Raw genomic sequence first — 18,891 nt, forward strand, 5'->3', positions numbered from 1 at the left:
TGCCCCATAAGAATGAAACATTTTTGCTCAAAATATCCAAGTCATATCTGCTTATGTCAGAAAAAACAATGACTTGAACTAGTGCGTATTGCTGCTGGCTGCGCTGTTCCCAAAGGGTGAGGGTAAGGGAAGCAAACTCTTTCGTGGCTTCTGCATCACTGCAAAGGGATTGCGACTGCAGAAGGTTTATTGTGTTTGACTGTTCCAGTTTGGAAGGAATCCAGGTTTGCCATCGGAGCCAGGGCTGAGTCTGATGGTTTGCAGATAGGGGTAAGAGAGGTCCTTGTGCTGTAAACCGAGGAAATTTGATAAGAAGTTCTGAAGCTAACAAAAGAGAGTGCCTCAGTGTTGTGGGGCTGGCTGGTACAGAGGTACAGGTTAGCTTCTTCAGAAGAGAGGGTCTGGTGAGACACTTGTGTGTGGGGAAGAACACGTCCCTATGGCATGATGCCATGGAGCAGCACTCCTCCATCTTCTGGAGAGTCTCAGGGTGAATGTCACCTGCAAGAATTGTCCTCAGCATGCTGCCAGACAAGCCAGCCCATAGTTGGAGCCCTAAGGCTTGCAGGTCTGTGTTTTGCTTCCTTCTCATTTCCTTATTGTATACACTCAACAGTATTTAACTTGGGAATCTTCAAATGCTGTGTGATGGACATGGGACTTCTTTGTTTCAAAACATGTTCTATTCCATAATTGCTTTAGCAGAGGCACACAGTATGTTATCTCCCATGCACTTATCCTTTACTGTGAGGTTTGCAGTTTTGCATTTATACCAGAATTTGGTACTTTGGAATCCTGCTTAAATCAATCAACTCAAATTTAAAGTTCATGGTAGTGCACACTGCCCAACTTTCTCATCAGTGAAGTAAGACTTAGAATTATTTAAGCTGGCATACATTCAGAATTTTCCATTTTGTGACCTGGTCCTGAAAAAGTCAAATTATTACATATGCTGGGTAGGCAAACCTCCACAACTTCAGGGGTTAAAATAGACCCATGAAAAAAAAACAAAAACAGAGTAGTTTTAATTCCGTTTGAATTCATTGGTCACATTTGCTAACGCTAACACTACAGACACTAACATCTCCCAAAAATGCTTTATTTCATGTAATTTCCTCCCCCCCCCTCTTTATTCTTTCTTTATTCTCTCTCTCCTTGGCTGTAAAAAGGAGAGCTACCCTTGCTGCCCAGCTGCTGCGCATCATTAGGGCAGCACAAAGGTAGCAGTGAATTTAGCCTCATCTATTGACAGACCTGCCAGTGCGCTGGGGGCCATTGCAGGCTCTCTTCACACTCTTCTTTTGCTCTTTCCATCGTGTTGCTTTACTAGATGAAGTCCACTCACCATCTGGCCCTTCATGACTAATTGCAAGCCTGACTCGTTTGCAGGATGCTCTCCATGAACTGCAATTGCTGAGCCTTACTGAGACCATGCTGCTATCTTGGAAAGCAGGCTGGGAATGGCGTGTACCAAGCAGCATTTTGGGCTGACAGTGTGTACCCGTGGATGGAGGGGGGCTGTGTGTGTTTATTTTTGCTGACTGTATTTGAGCAGCAGTCACATACTCCATTTATTTGTACTCCCTGCTTTTCTGTGGGTATTCTTTCTGTGAAAGTCATGCTCTGTGCTCTCAGGTACTGTTCATTGCCATTCTTTGTATCAGAGGAGAGGTTTGCATGTTGCTTGTTTTGACATTCCCTTTGCCTTTCATCTTGATCCATGCTAATATTATTTTTGGAGTAGCTTTTCTTAGGTTATTTCTATTTTCTGGGGGGGGGGGGGGGGGGGGGGTGGTGGTGGCAAAGGGGCCACTGCACAGGTTTTATTTGTGGTTTCATGTTTCTTAAGTAAACCTTTTTGTTTGTTTGTTTGTTTTTTAAAGGCCGACAGTCTTGCACAAGTCCTGAAGGAGAATGTTCATGGCCTGGATTGTTGCAGAGGAGAGGTGCCTGATCCAAAACCAAGTCCAAGAGCAGTGGTAAGTGCACCGGGAGAATGCTCAGATGGATCCCAGCACACATCTACAGGAAACAAAACATAAAAGTATGGGGGAAAAAGCCCCAAACACGAGATTTCTTGATATTTGACTAGGAAAGCAACAAGATGCCTAAGGAATGTTGATAGTAGAGACCTTAAAAAAAAACACCAACCAACCAAAAACCCCAAAAACTAAAAAAAAAAAACCCAAAACAAACCCAAAACCCACCAAACAAAAAACAAACCAAAACAAAACCAAACAGAAAAACCCAACCTACCAAACAAACCCAAACAAAACACATTTAAAGGGAAAGTCAATGAGTCCAAGCTTTAACTGCTCCAGTTAACTGTCCCTGGGCACACATTCCTCCCTGCTCCCGTGTTGGCCAAAGCCCCTGGCAGCCGAGCTGACCGAGCACTGACCCAGGCAATCGATGTCCGTGCTCCAGCCTTGCCCCCACAATCCCTTCCCATTCCTGCAGGGTTCTGCCCTTCGTCTCTGCTGCTGGGGGTCGGGCGGGGAGCCGGGGGCCAGCCGGAGCAGCCCGGCACGCTCAGCCTGGCGGCGCTGCCCGTGGCGTCCTTGGCGGGGCGGAGCGGGAGCCCCGGCGGTGGCTCGGCGGCTGCGGATGGCGCCGGTGCGCGGGGCAATGGTGCCCTCTCAAGGCGGCCGCTTGCACTGAGCACCGCTTGCCTCAGTCCCCTCTCGCCATTAAGGAACTCCCCGGCCCGACCCTTGTGTATTTGCAGCCCCTTGGCTGCCCGCAGCGTAGAAGATCCAGGACTCGTGGGCAGATTCTCCTGTGGTCCATCTCCCAGGGATGGCTGCTCTGGACCCGAGGACTTCAGCTGCCGTTGTGTTGTCAGCAAAAGAGACTCTTTTCCTCAGTGTGCCAGAAGTCAGTCCCAGATTCACAGAATCCTAGAATCATTAATGTTGGAAAAGATATCAAAGATCGAGTCCAGCTGTTAACTGAACAGCACCATGCCCACTTCACTGTGTCCTGAAGTGCTGTATCTACACATCTTTTTAACACCTCCAGTGGTGGTGACTCCACCAGTTCCCTGGGCAGCCTTTTCCAATGCCTAGACATCACCCTGCGATTCCTGGAGTGCAACCATCCAGCCAGTTCCTTTTTCTTGGATGTTGTGTGGGATGGTAACAAGTGCTTTGCACTACTCTGGATAGATGATATCAGTTGCTCTTCCCTTATCCACCAGCACTCTTGTAGAAGGCCACCAAATTTGCCAGGCACAATTTGCCCTTAGAGAAGCCATGCTGACTGTCCCCAACCACCTCCTTGTTTTCCATGTGCCTTAGTGTAGTTTCCAGGAGGATCTGCTCTATGATCTTGCTGAGCACAGAGGTGAGAGCAGCTGGCCTGTAGCTAAGTTTCCTGTGTCTTTGCCCTTTTAGAAAATTGGCATTTTGTTTTTCCTTTTCCAGTCAGTGTGAACTTGAACAGACTGCCACAGCTTTCCAAACGTGATGGGTAGTGGCTTAGCTTAATGACAGCTCAAAACCTGAAAGTCCAAGAAAAGGAGATGTGGTTGTAGAAGATGTGGACCTCAGGCCACATACCTGGTTTACTGCAGGGCTGGCATGCCCCGTTTTGCCCCAGGAGCTTTGTCTCCTCTACACATTACTGTGGCTGGTTATCTCCCTAGGAGCGGGTAGCAAAGTATTTTAGTACTGTAGCATCTGGCTGTTCCTTCTCTGCTCCTTGAGTTGGATTCCCTTTCCTCATTCCTCTCTCCCTTGAGGCTTTCTCCCTCCTTTCCCTATGATGGAGTGTTGAGATATGTGATGATGCAGCATGATGAGATAATTTCTCCCCCTCCCCACCCCTTAGCTTCTTTTTTGTATTCTTTAATTAATTTATCTTCTTGCCTACAGCTCTCAGTGTACTTTTAGTGTAGTAACTTTCTGAAGACACAACACTAAAAAAATTCATTTGCTCTTCATCTCAAAAAGCAATCATTTGATAAACTTCCTGATAGATTCTTAGTGTTAATTCCACTGCAGGCTTTGAACATTGACCAAACACAACCCAGGCAGTGGTGAACCTGCAAAGGGAGTGGTTCCATGAGCTCCTTTGGGTGTGTCCATCACGTTTATTTTACATCAGTTTAACTGGTACCCTGCCCACAATACAGTATGGATTCCTATGGATCAAGGAGTGAGCTGTACTTGGACACCTTTATGTTAGGCAGAACAAGCAGTGCTGAGACTCACTGCTGGGCCCTCAGCCTGTGTTACACATGGGGCAGCATTTAACAGCACAGATCTTATCAGCAATCAGCATCCTGCAGATCCAAAGAGAATCCAAGTGCCATATACCTTAAAAGAGCAGAGGAGGTGGAATACAATACTGCAGGATCCAGCACTTGGCCTTGTTGAACCTCATACCATTGACCTCAGCATATTGAGCCCATCCCAATGAGGTCTTTAGCCTCTTGATAGCCCCAGGGCATCTTCAGTGGGATTTGAGGCAGTTGTCACCTCGCTTGTGCAAGGCTGGTAAGTGATTTAATTGCTGAGGCTCAGGTGGAATATAGCCCACCACTGCCTGGCTGTGCTGGCCAATAAACAGAAAGAAGAAATCCTTGAAAGTAACAAGGAGAAAGCCTGGGCAGTGCTGATGAGTAGGGTGGTGTTGGTTTGAACAGGAGTCTCAATGACCCAGACAATGCAGAAAGCCAGGGGTATTTTGTCCTATCAGCCTCCCTGGGACAGTTTTACAGAGGTAATCCCCTTGCTGTCTCGTAGGTCAGTAGAAAAATGAGCTGGGATTGACCCCTTTTCTAGCAGCACTTTGTGTCAAGTATCCTAACTGTAAATGTCCATGTCCAATTGCTGCTTAGGCAGGACTGGTTCTCAGCTAGCCTGGATTTGAACATTTGTAGGGCTTGCTTGATTTCTGGAATAACCAGAGATGATGGACCTGGATTTAGTGCATGGAGGCTTTGATGTAGGGAGTTGTGTGTTCCAGAAATGGAATATGTGAAATGGAGAGCAGCCCTCCAAACTCTTCTTGGGCTATTTCCACCCTTTGCAGAGTGTGAAAAGATTAATGAATGCCAAATGGTATGGCCAGTGAGAAGTCCAGCCCTAGACTATGCAGGCACTGCTGGTTTGTGCCAGCCTTGCCTTCAGCCCTAGGAATGGCTTAGAATTAGGCAGTATTATCAAAGCAAAAAGCCTCAAAGCCAAATATTGCAACAGAAAACGGTTAGCACATCCTGGTCACAGTCAACATCCAGCCCTCTAGTGAACATCAGCCAGTTCTGGTTGGGGCTGGCAAATTCTTGTCCTTTGGCATGTTTGGAAGAACTAAATCCTTCTCTGTGCTCTTTCCAGTGCATGAATGGTTTTGCCACCCCTTGCAAAATGGTCTGTCTCTCTCTCTCTCCTCTGGTGGAAAGTTCACAGCAAGTGGTAGTACCTTTGCTCGGTCACAAAGAGTGAGGAGAGCCTGTGGTTGTCTCTGGGACAGGATTTTTTAATTATTTTGAAATATATATATGTATAATCTCAGGGATTTTCTCTTAGGAAAGCTCCTGTATGTCTCTCCTGTCCCACTTCAAACTGCTCTTGAAGACAGGTCTGGATCCTAGCAGAATGCAGTTTGCTCTGATTCTTTACAGGGGCAAGTTTAATTCATTGCTCCTGGTGTCCTTCCAAAACAATTCTGAAGAAAGCAGTGAGCTGTTGAGAGTGTACAGGTTTAAGGTCTTTTTGTGCAACATGTTAGGAGTGCATCCTCATCCTGTGGAGATTGAAGTGGAAAGAAGAGAACTGAGTGTTTCCATGCAAGTGCTGACCTCTCAATAGTGAAGTCTGAGATGAAGTGGAACTTATTCATATGATGAAGTAGATTGACTGTAGGGATGTGTCTTCTAAACTTTTCCACTTATCAATCTGACAATGCTAGAGTTGTACTCAATGTTCAACATTGGTTTAAGTGAATTCCCTTAAGTTGAATGTTTTCCCCAAACTTCTTTCCCCAGATTCTAGATATCAGCCTCCTCTACAACCTCAGTGCCATGGACCCCATGAGGAAATTCTGCCTTTAGCAAAAGAAGTCTGATGGGTTTCATTTTCTTCTTTTTCTTTTTTCTGTCTCTGGTGAATTCAATCAAAGGGGCAGATGGAAAGGCCAAAGCCTTCTGGTGGGATAAACAAAAAGCCAGCACTCCTGGGACTGTCATCCCTCTTGTATTCCTAACTAAAATAATGGCTGTATTCATTCTCTCCAGGTAGACCTGCCTGCAGCTTTTATCACTGATGCAGAGGATGTAGATCTGTATGTCAGATCAGATACCTTGAAGGGCTGGTGTCTTCTGGAGCTTTGACAACGTTGTTTTTTTCCTGGGTGAGTTAGATGATGAGCAGAAGCACATGCTTTGCTACCACTTGCAACAGTGACAGCTTGGGAGTTTGCTCTGACTTTACAAATCCCATTCAACCCTTAAGTGTTTACTGGGAGGGAGAAATATAAGGACCATGACTGAGGCTTGGGAGGGTGTTTAGAGCCCAGATACATCAAGGGGAGTCTAGCAATGTTTGTGCATTTCATCACTTATGAGGTGTTGATAAATCACTCCTCTGTCTCACCACTTCCATCAACCGGTAGTGAGTGAATATCTGCAAGGTAAAATTGTCCCACACCCATGGAGGGAAGTAAGGGGTGGGCAGGCAGCTGGGCACATGGGTAACCATCCCCTTTTCTCTGCATCCCACGTTGGTTGCATGCAGATCCTGGATCCATGTGCAGAAAACAGCCAGCCAAATGGAGCAAAGCTAGAAGGGTTATGTCTGCCCTGATCCTGATCAGGTAAGGATTTATCTGAGGCTGTGGCACAGACCCACTCTGTGCAGGGATGCCATGTCTGGAGCGTGCAGAGTTTTACAGCCCCATGCTTTGCCCTTCTCTAACTGCTTTATGCAGAGGCATATGCTAGCAGAGTCACTGGATTCACATCCGTGGTTGGTCTGTGCTGTGCATGGCTCCCTCAGAAGGCTCACCGACAGAGAGACTCTTGTTATATTGTGTTGCTGGTGGTCTCCTGAATGCTTGAGAGTTATAAATCAGGCAATTGTTTGATTCTGACACAGGAAAATGTTTTGGTAAATGCAGAAGGCTCGAGACTAGCTGCAAATGTCTGGAGCTCCCATTGTGAGCAGAATGTAATGTGTGCAGAGGAAATCTGCAGCATTCCTACAGCAAACCACAACAAGAAGCTCCATACAGCCCCAATCAGTTGCAATTCTCATATAAATTATAATGGCTTAAATGTTATTTAAATGATAAACAGCTTTTACGTTCCAGACATTGCTGCCATTCCAGAAGGTGGCTGTAGAATACTGGCTGAAGGAAATGTTGCACATTGCAAGCTTTATTTGTGTGTGTGTGTCTATCTGACTTGGTCACATCTAGCATTCTCCTTGGCTGTAAACCTTGGACTTCCACTATAATGTGTATCTTGGAGCCCAAAGCTCCATCCATTATCCAGCAGCAAGTTGTCTGAAGGTTGGTCACACCAGCATGCCAGCAAGCTGAAGCTACAACCACAGAGGCAGCAGAAGCATCCATGGCTTCTGGGCTGTCACCATCACTTAGTGGTGGATGCAGGTCTGTCTGGACCCTTCTTAGCATCTGATGGTATAACTGCTGCTTTAATGAGTTTCCTACGTAGATGGTCATGTCATGTTTGCTTAAAACAAGTGTGGTTTGAGCATGGAGATCATCCCTTCCCCAGGAGAAAGCTCACCCAGCAGACCTGAGCTTCCAATAAGGGAACAGTAATTTTTATCTTGCTGGTTCTTGGATGTCCTGGCATAGCAGGCCACTCAAGGCTAATGGCATTTGCTCTCTTTTGGTATCTTCACTTGAAGAAGATGGGCAGCTGCTCTCCAGGCAACCTAGCAGCCCTTCTTCCCCACATGGCAGCAGCTCACCGAAATCTGAAGGGTTTGTCTTTGTTCAGGAGAGATTTTGGGGTAGATTTTTGAGAGACTCTGAGACACAGCCATGGCAGCACCTGAGACATGACTCTAGAGATGAGTTCTTTGGCTTAGGAGAATTACCCTAATCAAGATGCCACTCAACATAAGCAGGCAAAAGAGGCTTCTGCTCCAGCGAGGTCCTGCTGGAGCCGGCAAGACTGGAAGAGTACAAAGAAACTGAGCTTTTTCTTCCTATTTGGTCATGTTATTCTTGGTGCAACTCTCCTGAATTCAGGCCACGGGATTTTTCCAAAACTCTTTTACAATTGACACAGTCTCTGCCCCAGCTGCATATTTTGTTGTCAAATTCCAGCATTCACAAATGTTCTCTTTTGGTTTAATTTTTCCAGAGTACTAAAGAGGAGAAATTGCCCTGTGGTTAAGCAACAGGACTGGCATCCAAAGGATGATCAAGTCTGACTCCAGCCTCTTCCACAGACTTCCTTTGTGATTTCAGGGAAGTCGTTCAACTCCTCAGTCTGGTAGGGCCCTAATCTACAAGACAAGGAGGATCTAACTCTTTTCCCTTGTCTGAATCTCAGCTCCTTTTTTTGTTGTTTACAGGGCACCAAAAGGGAGCCTTGATAATAGCTGAAGCTTTGAGGCTTTACCATGAAAAAACCCAGAAGTTAATAGCAACCAGCCATATTCCAGATAAAATGAGATTTGAAGTTTCATACGCCAAGCAACAAAGCCTTTACCAAGAGAATGAACAATAGCTTGTTGCAGCTCACAAAAAAAAAACACCCTAATTTGCCAGGCAGGGTAAGCACAGCAGCATTTTTATAAAAACAAATTACAAATAATTGCTTTTTTTCCTTTTTTTTTTTGCAATTTAATACATAGAAAGAGCCAAAAGAGTTCAGCAGCCACCGGGAATCCGATTTCATTGCCGCTTTGGACTGTCTCTGTAGTTTGTATGAAACTCCCTGAAGACTCTGCTGTTTTGTAAACTAAACATGGCTGGGTTGTTTTTCTTTTTGCTGGCCATGTGGAGTCCTTTTTTTATTTTCCATTCATTAGTGAGCTGCTCTTTTGCTGTGTTTTTGGTTTTGTTGGGTTGTTTTGTTTCTTTTTTTTAAGGGCACAATTAGACAAAGGAATAAATCAGTCAGCAAACATGGGATGTAATTTTGGAAATAGCAGGCTGGCTGTGCTCTCATTTGCTTAACTGTGTAAATCTTTCACCAGGCTACAAATGAGAGCAGTTCCCTCAGTGATGAGTTGGGGAGAAGAGGGGGATTGGGTCAGAGCCTGTGGGTTTGACAGCTCCCACTGACCATGGTTGGTGTGGAGCAGTTTTTCCTCATGACCGCAATTCAGCGTTCCCACTATCGGAGAATCTCTTTGAGATGGTTCCTCCATTTCCTCTCTCGTATTGCAGAGCTTAAGAAACATCACCAGGATGATAGTTCTCTGAGGGCTGTGTCCTCATAAAAGATTGTGGGGTTTTTCTCTCCTTGTCCAAATATCTCACTTGTTTTGATGCAGTGGCCTCTTGCAAAAAGGGTAGCTTTGGGGCAGGGAGATGAGGTGTGCTCATAGCTGCTCATCCTGCATCTCTGCAGCAGGACCTTGACAGGCTGGATGGGTGGGCAGAGGCCAATGGGATGAGATTGAACAAGGCTAAGTGCAGAGTTCTGCACTTTGGCCACAGCAACTCCAAGCAACGCTACAGGCTGGGAACAGTGGCTGGAGAGCAGCCAGGCAGAAAGGGACCTGGGAGTGCTGGTAAATAGTATCTGAACATGAGCCAGCAGTGTGCTCAGGTGGGAAGGAGAGCCAATGGCATCCTGGCCTGGATCAGGAGCAGTGTGGCCAATAAGACAAGGGAGGTTATTCTTCCCCTGTGCTCAGCACTGGTCAAGCCACACCATGAGTGCTGTGTCCAGTTCTGGGCTCCTTTATTCAAGAGAGATGTTGAGGTGCTGGAAGGTGTCCAGAGAAGGGCGACGAAGCTGGTGAGGGGCCTGGAGCACAGCCCTGTGAGGAAAGGCTGAGGGAGCTGGGGGTGTGCAGCCTGCAAAAGAGGAGGCTCAGGGGGATCTCATTGCTGTCTACAACTACCTGAAGGGAGGTTGTAGCCAGGTGGGGTTGGGCTCTTCTGCCAGGCACCCAGCACCAGAAGAAGGGGACACAGTCTCAAGCTGTGCCAGGGGAGGTCTAGGCTGGATGTTAGGAGGAAGTTGTTGGCAGAGAGAGTGATTGGCATTGGAATGGGCTGCCCAAGGAGGTGGTGGAGTCACCATCCCTGGAGGTGTTGAAGCAAAGCCTGGATGAGGCACTTAGTGCCATGGTCTGGTTGACTGGCTAGGGCTGGGTGCTAGGTTGGATTGGATGATCTTGGAGGTCTCTTCCAACCTGGTTGATTCTATGATTCTTGATGTCTGCAAGCACACAACTCATAGAAACACAAATTCTCTTTGTACGGAGAGCTGGAAACCAAAACAGAGTGAGGAACATCTACCATTTGAGGAAAGGCTGAGGGCTATTTGACCTGGAGAATAGCAGACTGAGGGGGGAATGTCATTAATGCTGGTTAATATTTAAAGGGCAAGTGTCAGGAGGATGGAGCCAGACTCTTCTCAGTAGTGTCCAGTGACAGGACAAGGATCAATGGACACAATCTGGAACACAGGAGGTTCCACATGAAACTAAGCAAAAAATTCTTAACTTTCAGGGTGCCAGAGCACTGGACCAGGTTTCCTGGAGAGGTTGTGGAGTCTCCATCTCTGGAGAGATTCGAAAGCCTCCTGGATGTGTTCCTGGGTGAACCTGCTCTAGCAGGAGGGTTGGACTGAATGATCTCTGTAGGTCTCTTCCAACCCCTACCATTCTGTGAGTGGCTCCTCAGCATTCCTAGCTAGCTCTCATGCTTGCCATAGTCATGGGTGCATACTCATAAGGACAAGGATTTGTGGCTGCTCTGCACTGGAGTGGAATATGATTGCTCCCACTGGATTTTTGTGTAACTACAGACTCACCAGTTTGCATTCATGAAAGACTTGAGGTCAGAGAGATGTCCTTCGTTGCTGGGCAATGCTTGCCTCCCTCCCCAAAGATCTTCCAAGGATGTAAAACTTCTTTTGACCCTCTACAGACAGGTGAGTCCCACCCAGGGTACCTTTTGTTGCTACTGATCATGTTAAACATCCTCTGTGTAAAAAATACAGATTGTGGGGAGGATTTTGGATTTATTTCCCCATAACTTATCCTTTCTCAACCAACAGTTTCAATTGTTGGTATTGCTGTGGGTGTATTTTCCCCTCACCACACATACACAGTCCTTGCTTCCCATTACCAGTGATTTAAGGAAGTCTTTCTCTCCAGGTAACACAAACAGTAAGTCTTTATAACTTTATTTTCCTTCAGAGATATTCTCAAGTTTCCTCACTCTGTTTTTCCAGAGATCACCAGATAAATAGGTCTCAGGAAAGACAGCTCAAGGATGGCAACTATAAATACTGCAGAAATACTGGGAATAAGTGTCAAGGGTGTCATGGTTTAATGTGGTTTTATCACAGGATGTTTATCTCCTTGCTTGCTCTCACTGTAGTCTCCCTGGAATATCTATCCATTTAAAGTGTATTGATCCTACCCAAGAAAATTAATTTCCTATTCATAACCTATTCCTCCCCATTTTCTATTCATAACCTACCTATTCCTCCCCAGCTTTTAAATTAATCTTTGCTTTTATTGACCCAATACTATTCCTGGTGTAGTCAATAAGTGTGCCAGGAGGAGCCTTCAGATACCAACCCAAAGCCAGCCTGTGCCATCTGTCATTCATGCTGCTTTATTGGCCCAGGTACAGATGAGCTGGGCCCTAGCTAGATGGCTGCAAATGGAATTAATCTCTACCATACTTAGACTCCTGCAGACATTTTCAGGCAGGCTTCTCATTCACAGGAGGACAAGGCCATGTGTTGGTCACACTGCCTGGTTTTCCAGTGGTGCTCCTGCTGCCATATTTAGACACTAGATGGTTCATGGCCTGAGCTTTTGAAAATCTGGTGCTGAAAGGCAGGAGAATCCAAGTTCCTGTGCAGAAGTTACTGTGGGAGAACACCAAGATGATTTGGGGCTGCCAATGTGTTGGCCAAATTTGGAGGATACAGCTCATCCCTGCATTCTCAGGGCCAGGGCAGCATGCACATGGCTTGGCTTGTAACTTGTAAAGGTGGCTTAAGACTGCCACCTTCTTCCCTTTGTCCTGGCCATGCCAAAGTGCAGGGACAGAGAGAAAAATGAGTCTGCCCAAGGAGAATATTGCTAGAAGAGGATCACTAAGTGGGACTCAGGGATGCTAAGGACCTGACTTGGGCTCTGAGCCATCAAGAGGCATCCAGTGATGTACAGGAACAGAGTCTGGTGTTTGTAGCTCATTCTGCATGGTCACCTCCACACCAGGCACCAAGTGTAGGTCTCTGCTTCTCAGAACTGTCCCTCACCCCAGAGGCTGCAGATTAAACTTCGTTGTTATTTTATTCCATTTCCCTTGTCAATGCCAGTAAAAGAGAAGCTAAATCTGAACGAGAGCATACAGCTGGTTAGCTGTCAGCACTGCATGCCCTGGGCAGGCTGAGGCTCCTATCTGCTGGAGAACGGCTGCATCTGCAAGTCATTGCTTCCCTCGGTCGCTTGGCTGGGATCTGTTTTCAGTTGCTGCTGAGACAAACTCACCAGTCAAAATACGGAGGCTTTTCAAGTCCAAGTCAGCAACGCTTCCCGTAAGCAGTGTTTTCCATGGCATTCACACGAGTTGCTCTCTTGGTTGCCTCAAAACCCTCCAAACCCAGAGTTCTGACATTAATTTGACTCTTCTATTCACTGCTGGTAATTTGTATGCTGTGCCTGTCCAGTGCAAACCAGGCAGTGCCGGTGCTGCTGCCGTGCTGCAGGATGTGTTGTACTGAGATGAACCAAAGGCTGAATGCTGGTGCTAAGCTGGGATACACGCTGGTGTGTAACAAAAAGGAGCTTCCAGGCTGTTGTGAGCTGGGTCTGTTTGAGTGCTGGTGTTGCTGCAGAAAAAGCCATGCTTTACAAGTGCTTTTTGATTCCTGCTCTGGCTGAGTATGTGAAAGGCTGCTCCTGTGCAGCCTCCAGTGATACTGTCCCCACCCCAGTGAAACATTAAACCTTCAGTCTTTCACCTCCTTTGCTAGGAGATAGAGCCTGGCAGCCCTCACCAAACCCTCAGGCTCCATGGTGATGTGTTGAATCAAGAGGTGTGCCCAGAGAGCCTTTGGTTAGTGCTGGTGAGGCTGACTCAGTGCTGGGCTTCCCAGTTCAGGAGAGTTGTGGACACTGGGGAGGACTATGAAGAAGGTCAGAAATCTGGAGTGCATCATCTTTGAAAGACATAGAGGGAACTAGCCTTATTCAACTCAGAAAATAGGAAGCTGGGGTGATCTCATAGGATCCTGCAACTGCCTGAAGCCTGAACTTGTGTTGTGTAGTGTTTTGGTGGTTTGGTTTGGTTGGTTTGGGTTTGTTTTTAAATGGTTTTGGCTTTATCTGGTGACTCTGATAATTTGTAGCCTGATCAGGGAGTGACATGTGACTAGCTGGGGAGTGAAAATGACTCAGCTAGAGGTGGTGATAAGAGCAGCTCAAACTGCATGTTGGACCTAGGCTTCTTCCAGAGTCTATAACTCGACCTTAGTGCCAACTGCAGGAGGTTCAGTAAGTCAAACTGCAAAGTCTGGCATCTGGGTTGGGCCAATTTCAGGGCACAAATCCAGGCTGGGTGCAAAGTGGATTGAGAATAGTCCTGAAGAAAAAGATTTGGGGGTGTTGATTGATGAGAAGCTTACCATGAGCTGGCAGTTGATGAGAAGCTCACCATGAGCTGGCAGTGCCCTCTGCAGCCCAGGGGGGCAAATCATGTCCTGGGCTGCAAGAGGAGTGTGGCCAGCAGGGCAAGAGAGGAGATTCTACCCCTTTACTCTGCTCTTGTGAGAGCCCACCTCAAATACTGCGTCCAGTTCTGGTGTCCTCAGCATAAGAAGGACATGGAACTGTTGCAGTGAATCTGGAGGAGGGTCACAAGGATGATCCAAGGGCTGGAGCACCTCTGCTGTGAGAACAGGCTGAGGAAGCTGAGGTTGTTCAGCATGGAGAAGAGGGACCTTAGAGTTGCCTTCCAATATCTGAACAGAGTCTACAGAAAAAGCTGGAGAGGGACTTTTCTTAAGGATGTCCAGCAATAGGACAAGGGGGAATGGTTGTAAGCTGAGGGAGAGTAAGTTTAGACTAGATCTTAGGAAGAAGTTCTTCCATATGAAGGTGGTGACACTCTGGAATGGTTTGCCCAGAGTGGTTAGGGATGGCCCCTCCTTGGAGAGGTTTAAGTCCAGGTGTGATTAGGCCTTGGGCAACCAAGTCTAGGTGTCCCTACCCATGGCAGGGTGGTTGTAGCAGCTGATCTCTGAGATGTCTTCCAACCTAAGCCATTCTATGAAGAAGCATGAGGGCCTGGAAATGGCTGTTCTGCTGTAAGTTTCATTTGTAACCTCCCAGAAGAAAATCAAGAAGCAACTCACTAGCCATCTCTTCTGGGCCAGCAGATGGAAGCAGTGAAACAGTTAAAGACTTGGAGAGTTTGTCACATGCTCTTGTTTGGGGCAATGTCCACTTTCACCCCACTGGGACTCTGAGGCTGGACTTCATTGTGATGGTTCTTGAAACAGTGAGCCCAGCTGAGACACGGCTGAAGAATTATGTCCATGGTTTGACATATGGTTACCTTTGATCCTGCCTGGCAAGCAAAGAGAAGGGGAGGGGAGAAAAAGGGAAAACTAAATCCCTGGCACGCTGACTCAGCAGCGTTCACACTGCCAGCTTTGAGCTGTGCACGCAGCTTCCGCGCCTTACCTTCGTGTCACCTGTCAGCCTGCAGTAAGTCCTTCCATGAGCACTATGAAAGCAAAAGCCAACTCTGCAGGCGTGGAAGGAGCCTCAGCAATGAAGAGCAAGACCCTGGGGGAGAGTGACAGCCTGGGAGAGGTCAAGAGGGGACAAATCATCCTTGTTGCCTACGTGATTACAGCCTTAGAGCTGACCTTTCTCTTCATGCAGCTGGGAGTCATGCCTGTGAGTATGGATTGCCTTGCTTCAGAGCACACCTTGCCTTCAACCCCAGGCTGTGTAGTTTTCCAGCAAAGTCAGAAGACAGTTTCTAGCAGGAGAGTGGAAAGGGAAATCCTGCCTAGCAGGCAAGCTGTGCCTGTGCTCAGGGTGTGCCCAGGCAGTAAAAGCTGATTTATTGTTTGTATTGCAGTAGCTCTTTCCTGGCCTGATAGGCCTGGGTGAGGCTGGTGTAGTTTGTATCTTGCTGCGTGCAGTGGGAGAACAACCTAGCAAGCAGGCAGCAGAAATCAGAGGTGGGTTTATCTGATGGCATTGGAAAGCAGCTCTGAGTGGGAATCATTGCTTTTCACTTGCTGGACTCTTCCGTCTGGTTTCATAGAATCATTTAGGTTGGAAAGGAGCCTTGAGATCATCAAGCCCAACCATAAACCTAACATTGCCAAGATTACCACCAAACCATGTCCCCAGGTACCACATCTATACATCTTTTGAATATCTCCAGGGATGGTCACTCTACCACTTCCCTGGGCAGCATGTTCTGGGGCTTGACAATCCTTTGGGCAGGAGTGTGAAAGTCTCCCCTTAGCCTTTTCTTCTCCAGGCTGAACAACCCCAGCTCCCTGAGCTGCTCCTGATAGAACTTGTGCTCTAGACCCTTCACCATCTTCACTGCTCTTCTTTGGACATGCTTCAGCACCTCAGTGTCCTCCTTGTAGTGAGGAGCCCAAAACTGGACACAGTACTTGAGGTGCATCCTCACTAGTGCCAAGTACAGGTGGAGGATTCCTGTCCTGGTCCTGCTGGTCACACTTGCTGATACAGGGCAGGATGCTGCTGGCCTTTTGGCCACCTAGGCACACGCTGGCCCATATTAAGCTGACTGTTGACCAACACTCCCAGGTCCTTTTCTGCTGGGCAGCTTTCCTGCTCTTGTGAGTTCCTGGATCTGACATGCATGTCAAACCCTGTCTCCCATGAGCTCATGTCTCCTGGGGGGGGTCTCTCCACTGGTTTTGTGCCTTCAGAAACAGATTGCCCCCTCCCTCTGGGATTAAAACAGTCTGTGGTGCCCTAAGGCTTGAGAGAGTTTAGTTGTAGGAGATCAGTGTAGTCAATCACTAATCAATTTCAGGGGGGTTGGGGATCTGGGTGCAGAGCATATACCGAGGCAGTGGGAAGAACTGGGGCACCTCCATACCTTCTGAGAGCTGAACTGGGCTGAGAGTTTTAAACAACCCTTAGCAGATGACACAAAATGAACACATGGATCGGAAACAGCTGTCACTGGAGTGGACACTTTTTAAACCACCAACCCCAGAGGACTGTGGCTCTACAGAGTGTGCAGCTGGGGGGCTTTGGAAGCTCTGGTTGTGGCTGTACCATCCAGATTCTAAGTAGAGGCAAAGCTTAACCCACATTGTGCTTGTATTGATTCCAGCTTGCTTGATTTAAACAGCAGCTCAAAGATCTTGCCACAGTCATCTCCTGGGTGGTGCTTGGGCTGCCATAGGTATAGCACCTAGAGGCAGTAAAGCTAATTTAAATCTAACTCATGCCCCTCACCAGAGGCTAAATGTGTTCACCTGTGTTGGATTGCAAAAATAAAGCAAAATTGAGGGGTTTTGATCCTGACTTTCATTAGTAGGGGATGTGGGACAGAGACTTTTGGCCTTTGCTAAGCAAAATATGTCTGACCCAATGAAGGTTTTGGCCTGTAGGCATGGGGAACTGAAGGAAGTGCTTCTTTGGAGCTGCAGTCCTCTCCTCGCAGACATGAAACTCTTTATATAGAAGTATAGCATGCTTCATTTCCTTGACCTGTTGGGATTTTGTGGTGTGAGTTGTTTTTTATATTTCTTCTTTTGTAGTACTTGGCAAAGAGCCTGGGTTTGGACTCAGTGGGGTTTGGCTACCTCCAGACAACCTTTGGCATCCTGCAGCTTGTAGGAGGTCCCATTTTTGGCAGGTAAGCGAGAACAATTCTCATGACCCTTTTGATAGCTGAAAAAGGCCAGACATTTCTATGCTTTCATAAAAACAAAACCAACCCAAAATCATTTAGCTCTGGTTCATGGGCCCATTGAAATCTTTGAAGATTTCATAAATGGTCAAGGGGAAAATAAATGCTGTCATTAGCAATGCCAAAATGCAGAAGCAGCCTTTATATTAACTTAGCTCTGTTTTAATGATACACATTCAAGCAGAACAATATAGTGGGAACAAGACTTAAACTTCCAGAGCCTGAGTCCTAACTGCTTAATCCTGCAGAGGTTTTATAGCCATGTGTAACCTTAGAAATGTCTTGTGCCTGGGAAACCAACAACAACAACAAAAAGAGTGGGTATTTATTGATGCTAAGTAGAACTGTCAATGGAAATAGCTGAGGGTTGAGTTACTTCTACAGTTGACTCTGACTATAGAGAATCATAGAATGGCTGAGGTTGGAAGGGACCTCAAAATCATAGAATCAACCAGGTTGGAAGAGACCTCCAAGATCATCCAGTCCAACCTAGCTCCCAGCCTATCCAGTCAACTAGACCATGGCACTAAGTGCCTCATCCATTCTTTTCTTGAACACCTCCACAGATGGTGATTCCACCACCTCCCTGGGCAGGCTGTTCCAATGCCAATCACTTTCTCTTGAAGAACTTCCTCCTAACATCCAGTCTGTACTTCCTCTGGCACAGCCTGAGACTGTGTCCCCTTCTTCTGTTGCTGGTTACCCAGTGGAAGAGACCAACCCCCACCTGGGTACAGCCTCCCTTCAGGTAGTTGTAGACAGCAAAGATCATCTAGTTCCAGCCCCCCACCATAGGCAGAGGGCTATCTTATTGTGGACTACAAAGCCAAATTTGCATGAATCTTTGGAAACTGGGGCATCTAAGCTCATCTATTGTGATGGTTTGAGTGTTCCCTGCCCCCCCCACCCCACACTTTGGAAATCACCCAGACTAGGCTCAGCTGGCTCTGGAAATATGAATGAAGCCTCTATTTACAGCTTAGCAGAATATACAAGCAGATATTTACACTATATACAGTTATATACAGAAATAGGCAAGGTAAAAGGTAATACAGAACCACAACAGCCCTCCCAGAAAACTGAGTCCCCAGGAGGGGCTCCCAACCACCCTTCCACTTTCTCCCACCTTACCCCAATCCCAAGGAAGAATGGAGGTTCAGCCAGGGGGTTAGGAAGCAAAGTGGATTAATCAGAGAAACAGCAGAGAGGCTAGAGAGGGAAATGCATCTCCAAGCTCCCCAGCAGCAGCAGAAGATCCCCATATCTATGTTTGGTTTCTTGTTCTTATACCTCTCAGCAAGCCTATGGTGAATCAGACATCACCATTGTTTTCCTTTCACAGCCTGTAATCTAGTTCTTCTCACCAAAACATTCTAGCTAGCTTCATACTAGCACATCTATCCAAATAACAGTGGAAAAGACTCAGGTTTTCTGCCCCATGATAGATATTTCTATGCCTGATGAAATGTAAATGACCCCAAATATTGAGTGGTGGGGCTGTGCATTCCCCAAAAGCAGGAAAAAAAGTGGAAGAGCAATGTAGTCCAGTGATAGGAGATGAAAATGAGGCTGAGAATACCCAGCTTTTTTTTCTTCTCAGTCCTGCTGCTGATCACTAAAGTAGTTAATGGATGAGGAGCTGATGTGTGCCCCAGTTTTCCTACATGAGCTTGACCGTTCTGGTTGGTGTAGGCTGTGAGCTTGAGAGAGTCCTCTGGTGCATGGTGTGCAGCACTTCAGGGATCTGAGCTCTAAAAGCCCTTGAACACTACCATAATATGCATTTTA

The 18,891-nt window shown here is 46.9% G+C and overlaps 1 protein-coding gene across 4 annotated transcripts in view; it reads left to right on the forward strand.

Moving 5' to 3' along the window:
• The window catches only part of SLC22A18 (solute carrier family 22 member 18), a 102,575-nt gene that overhangs the window by 13,407 nt on the left and 70,277 nt on the right, over positions 1 to 18,891 (forward strand). For 3 of the 4 annotated variants that reach the window (XM_064163214.1, XM_064163212.1, XM_064163213.1), the window contains exons 2-6: positions 1,884 to 1,979; positions 6,239 to 6,354; positions 6,738 to 6,816; positions 10,669 to 11,092; positions 16,952 to 17,049. In XM_064163214.1, coding sequence (XP_064019284.1) covers positions 10,985 to 11,092; positions 16,952 to 17,049 — 206 coding nt within the window. In that variant the 5' untranslated portion in view covers positions 1,884 to 1,979; positions 6,239 to 6,354; positions 6,738 to 6,816; positions 10,669 to 10,984. Of the gene's footprint in view, positions 1 to 1,883; positions 1,980 to 6,238; positions 6,355 to 6,737; positions 6,817 to 10,668; positions 11,093 to 14,885; positions 15,087 to 16,951; positions 17,050 to 18,891 lie in introns of those variants that run through there. The other variant, XM_064163215.1, reaches the window with a different exon arrangement.

The sequence above is a fragment of the Pogoniulus pusillus genome, chromosome 24 (assembly GCF_015220805.1).
Source record: "Pogoniulus pusillus isolate bPogPus1 chromosome 24, bPogPus1.pri, whole genome shotgun sequence".
Lineage (NCBI taxonomy): Eukaryota > Metazoa > Chordata > Aves > Piciformes > Lybiidae > Pogoniulus > Pogoniulus pusillus.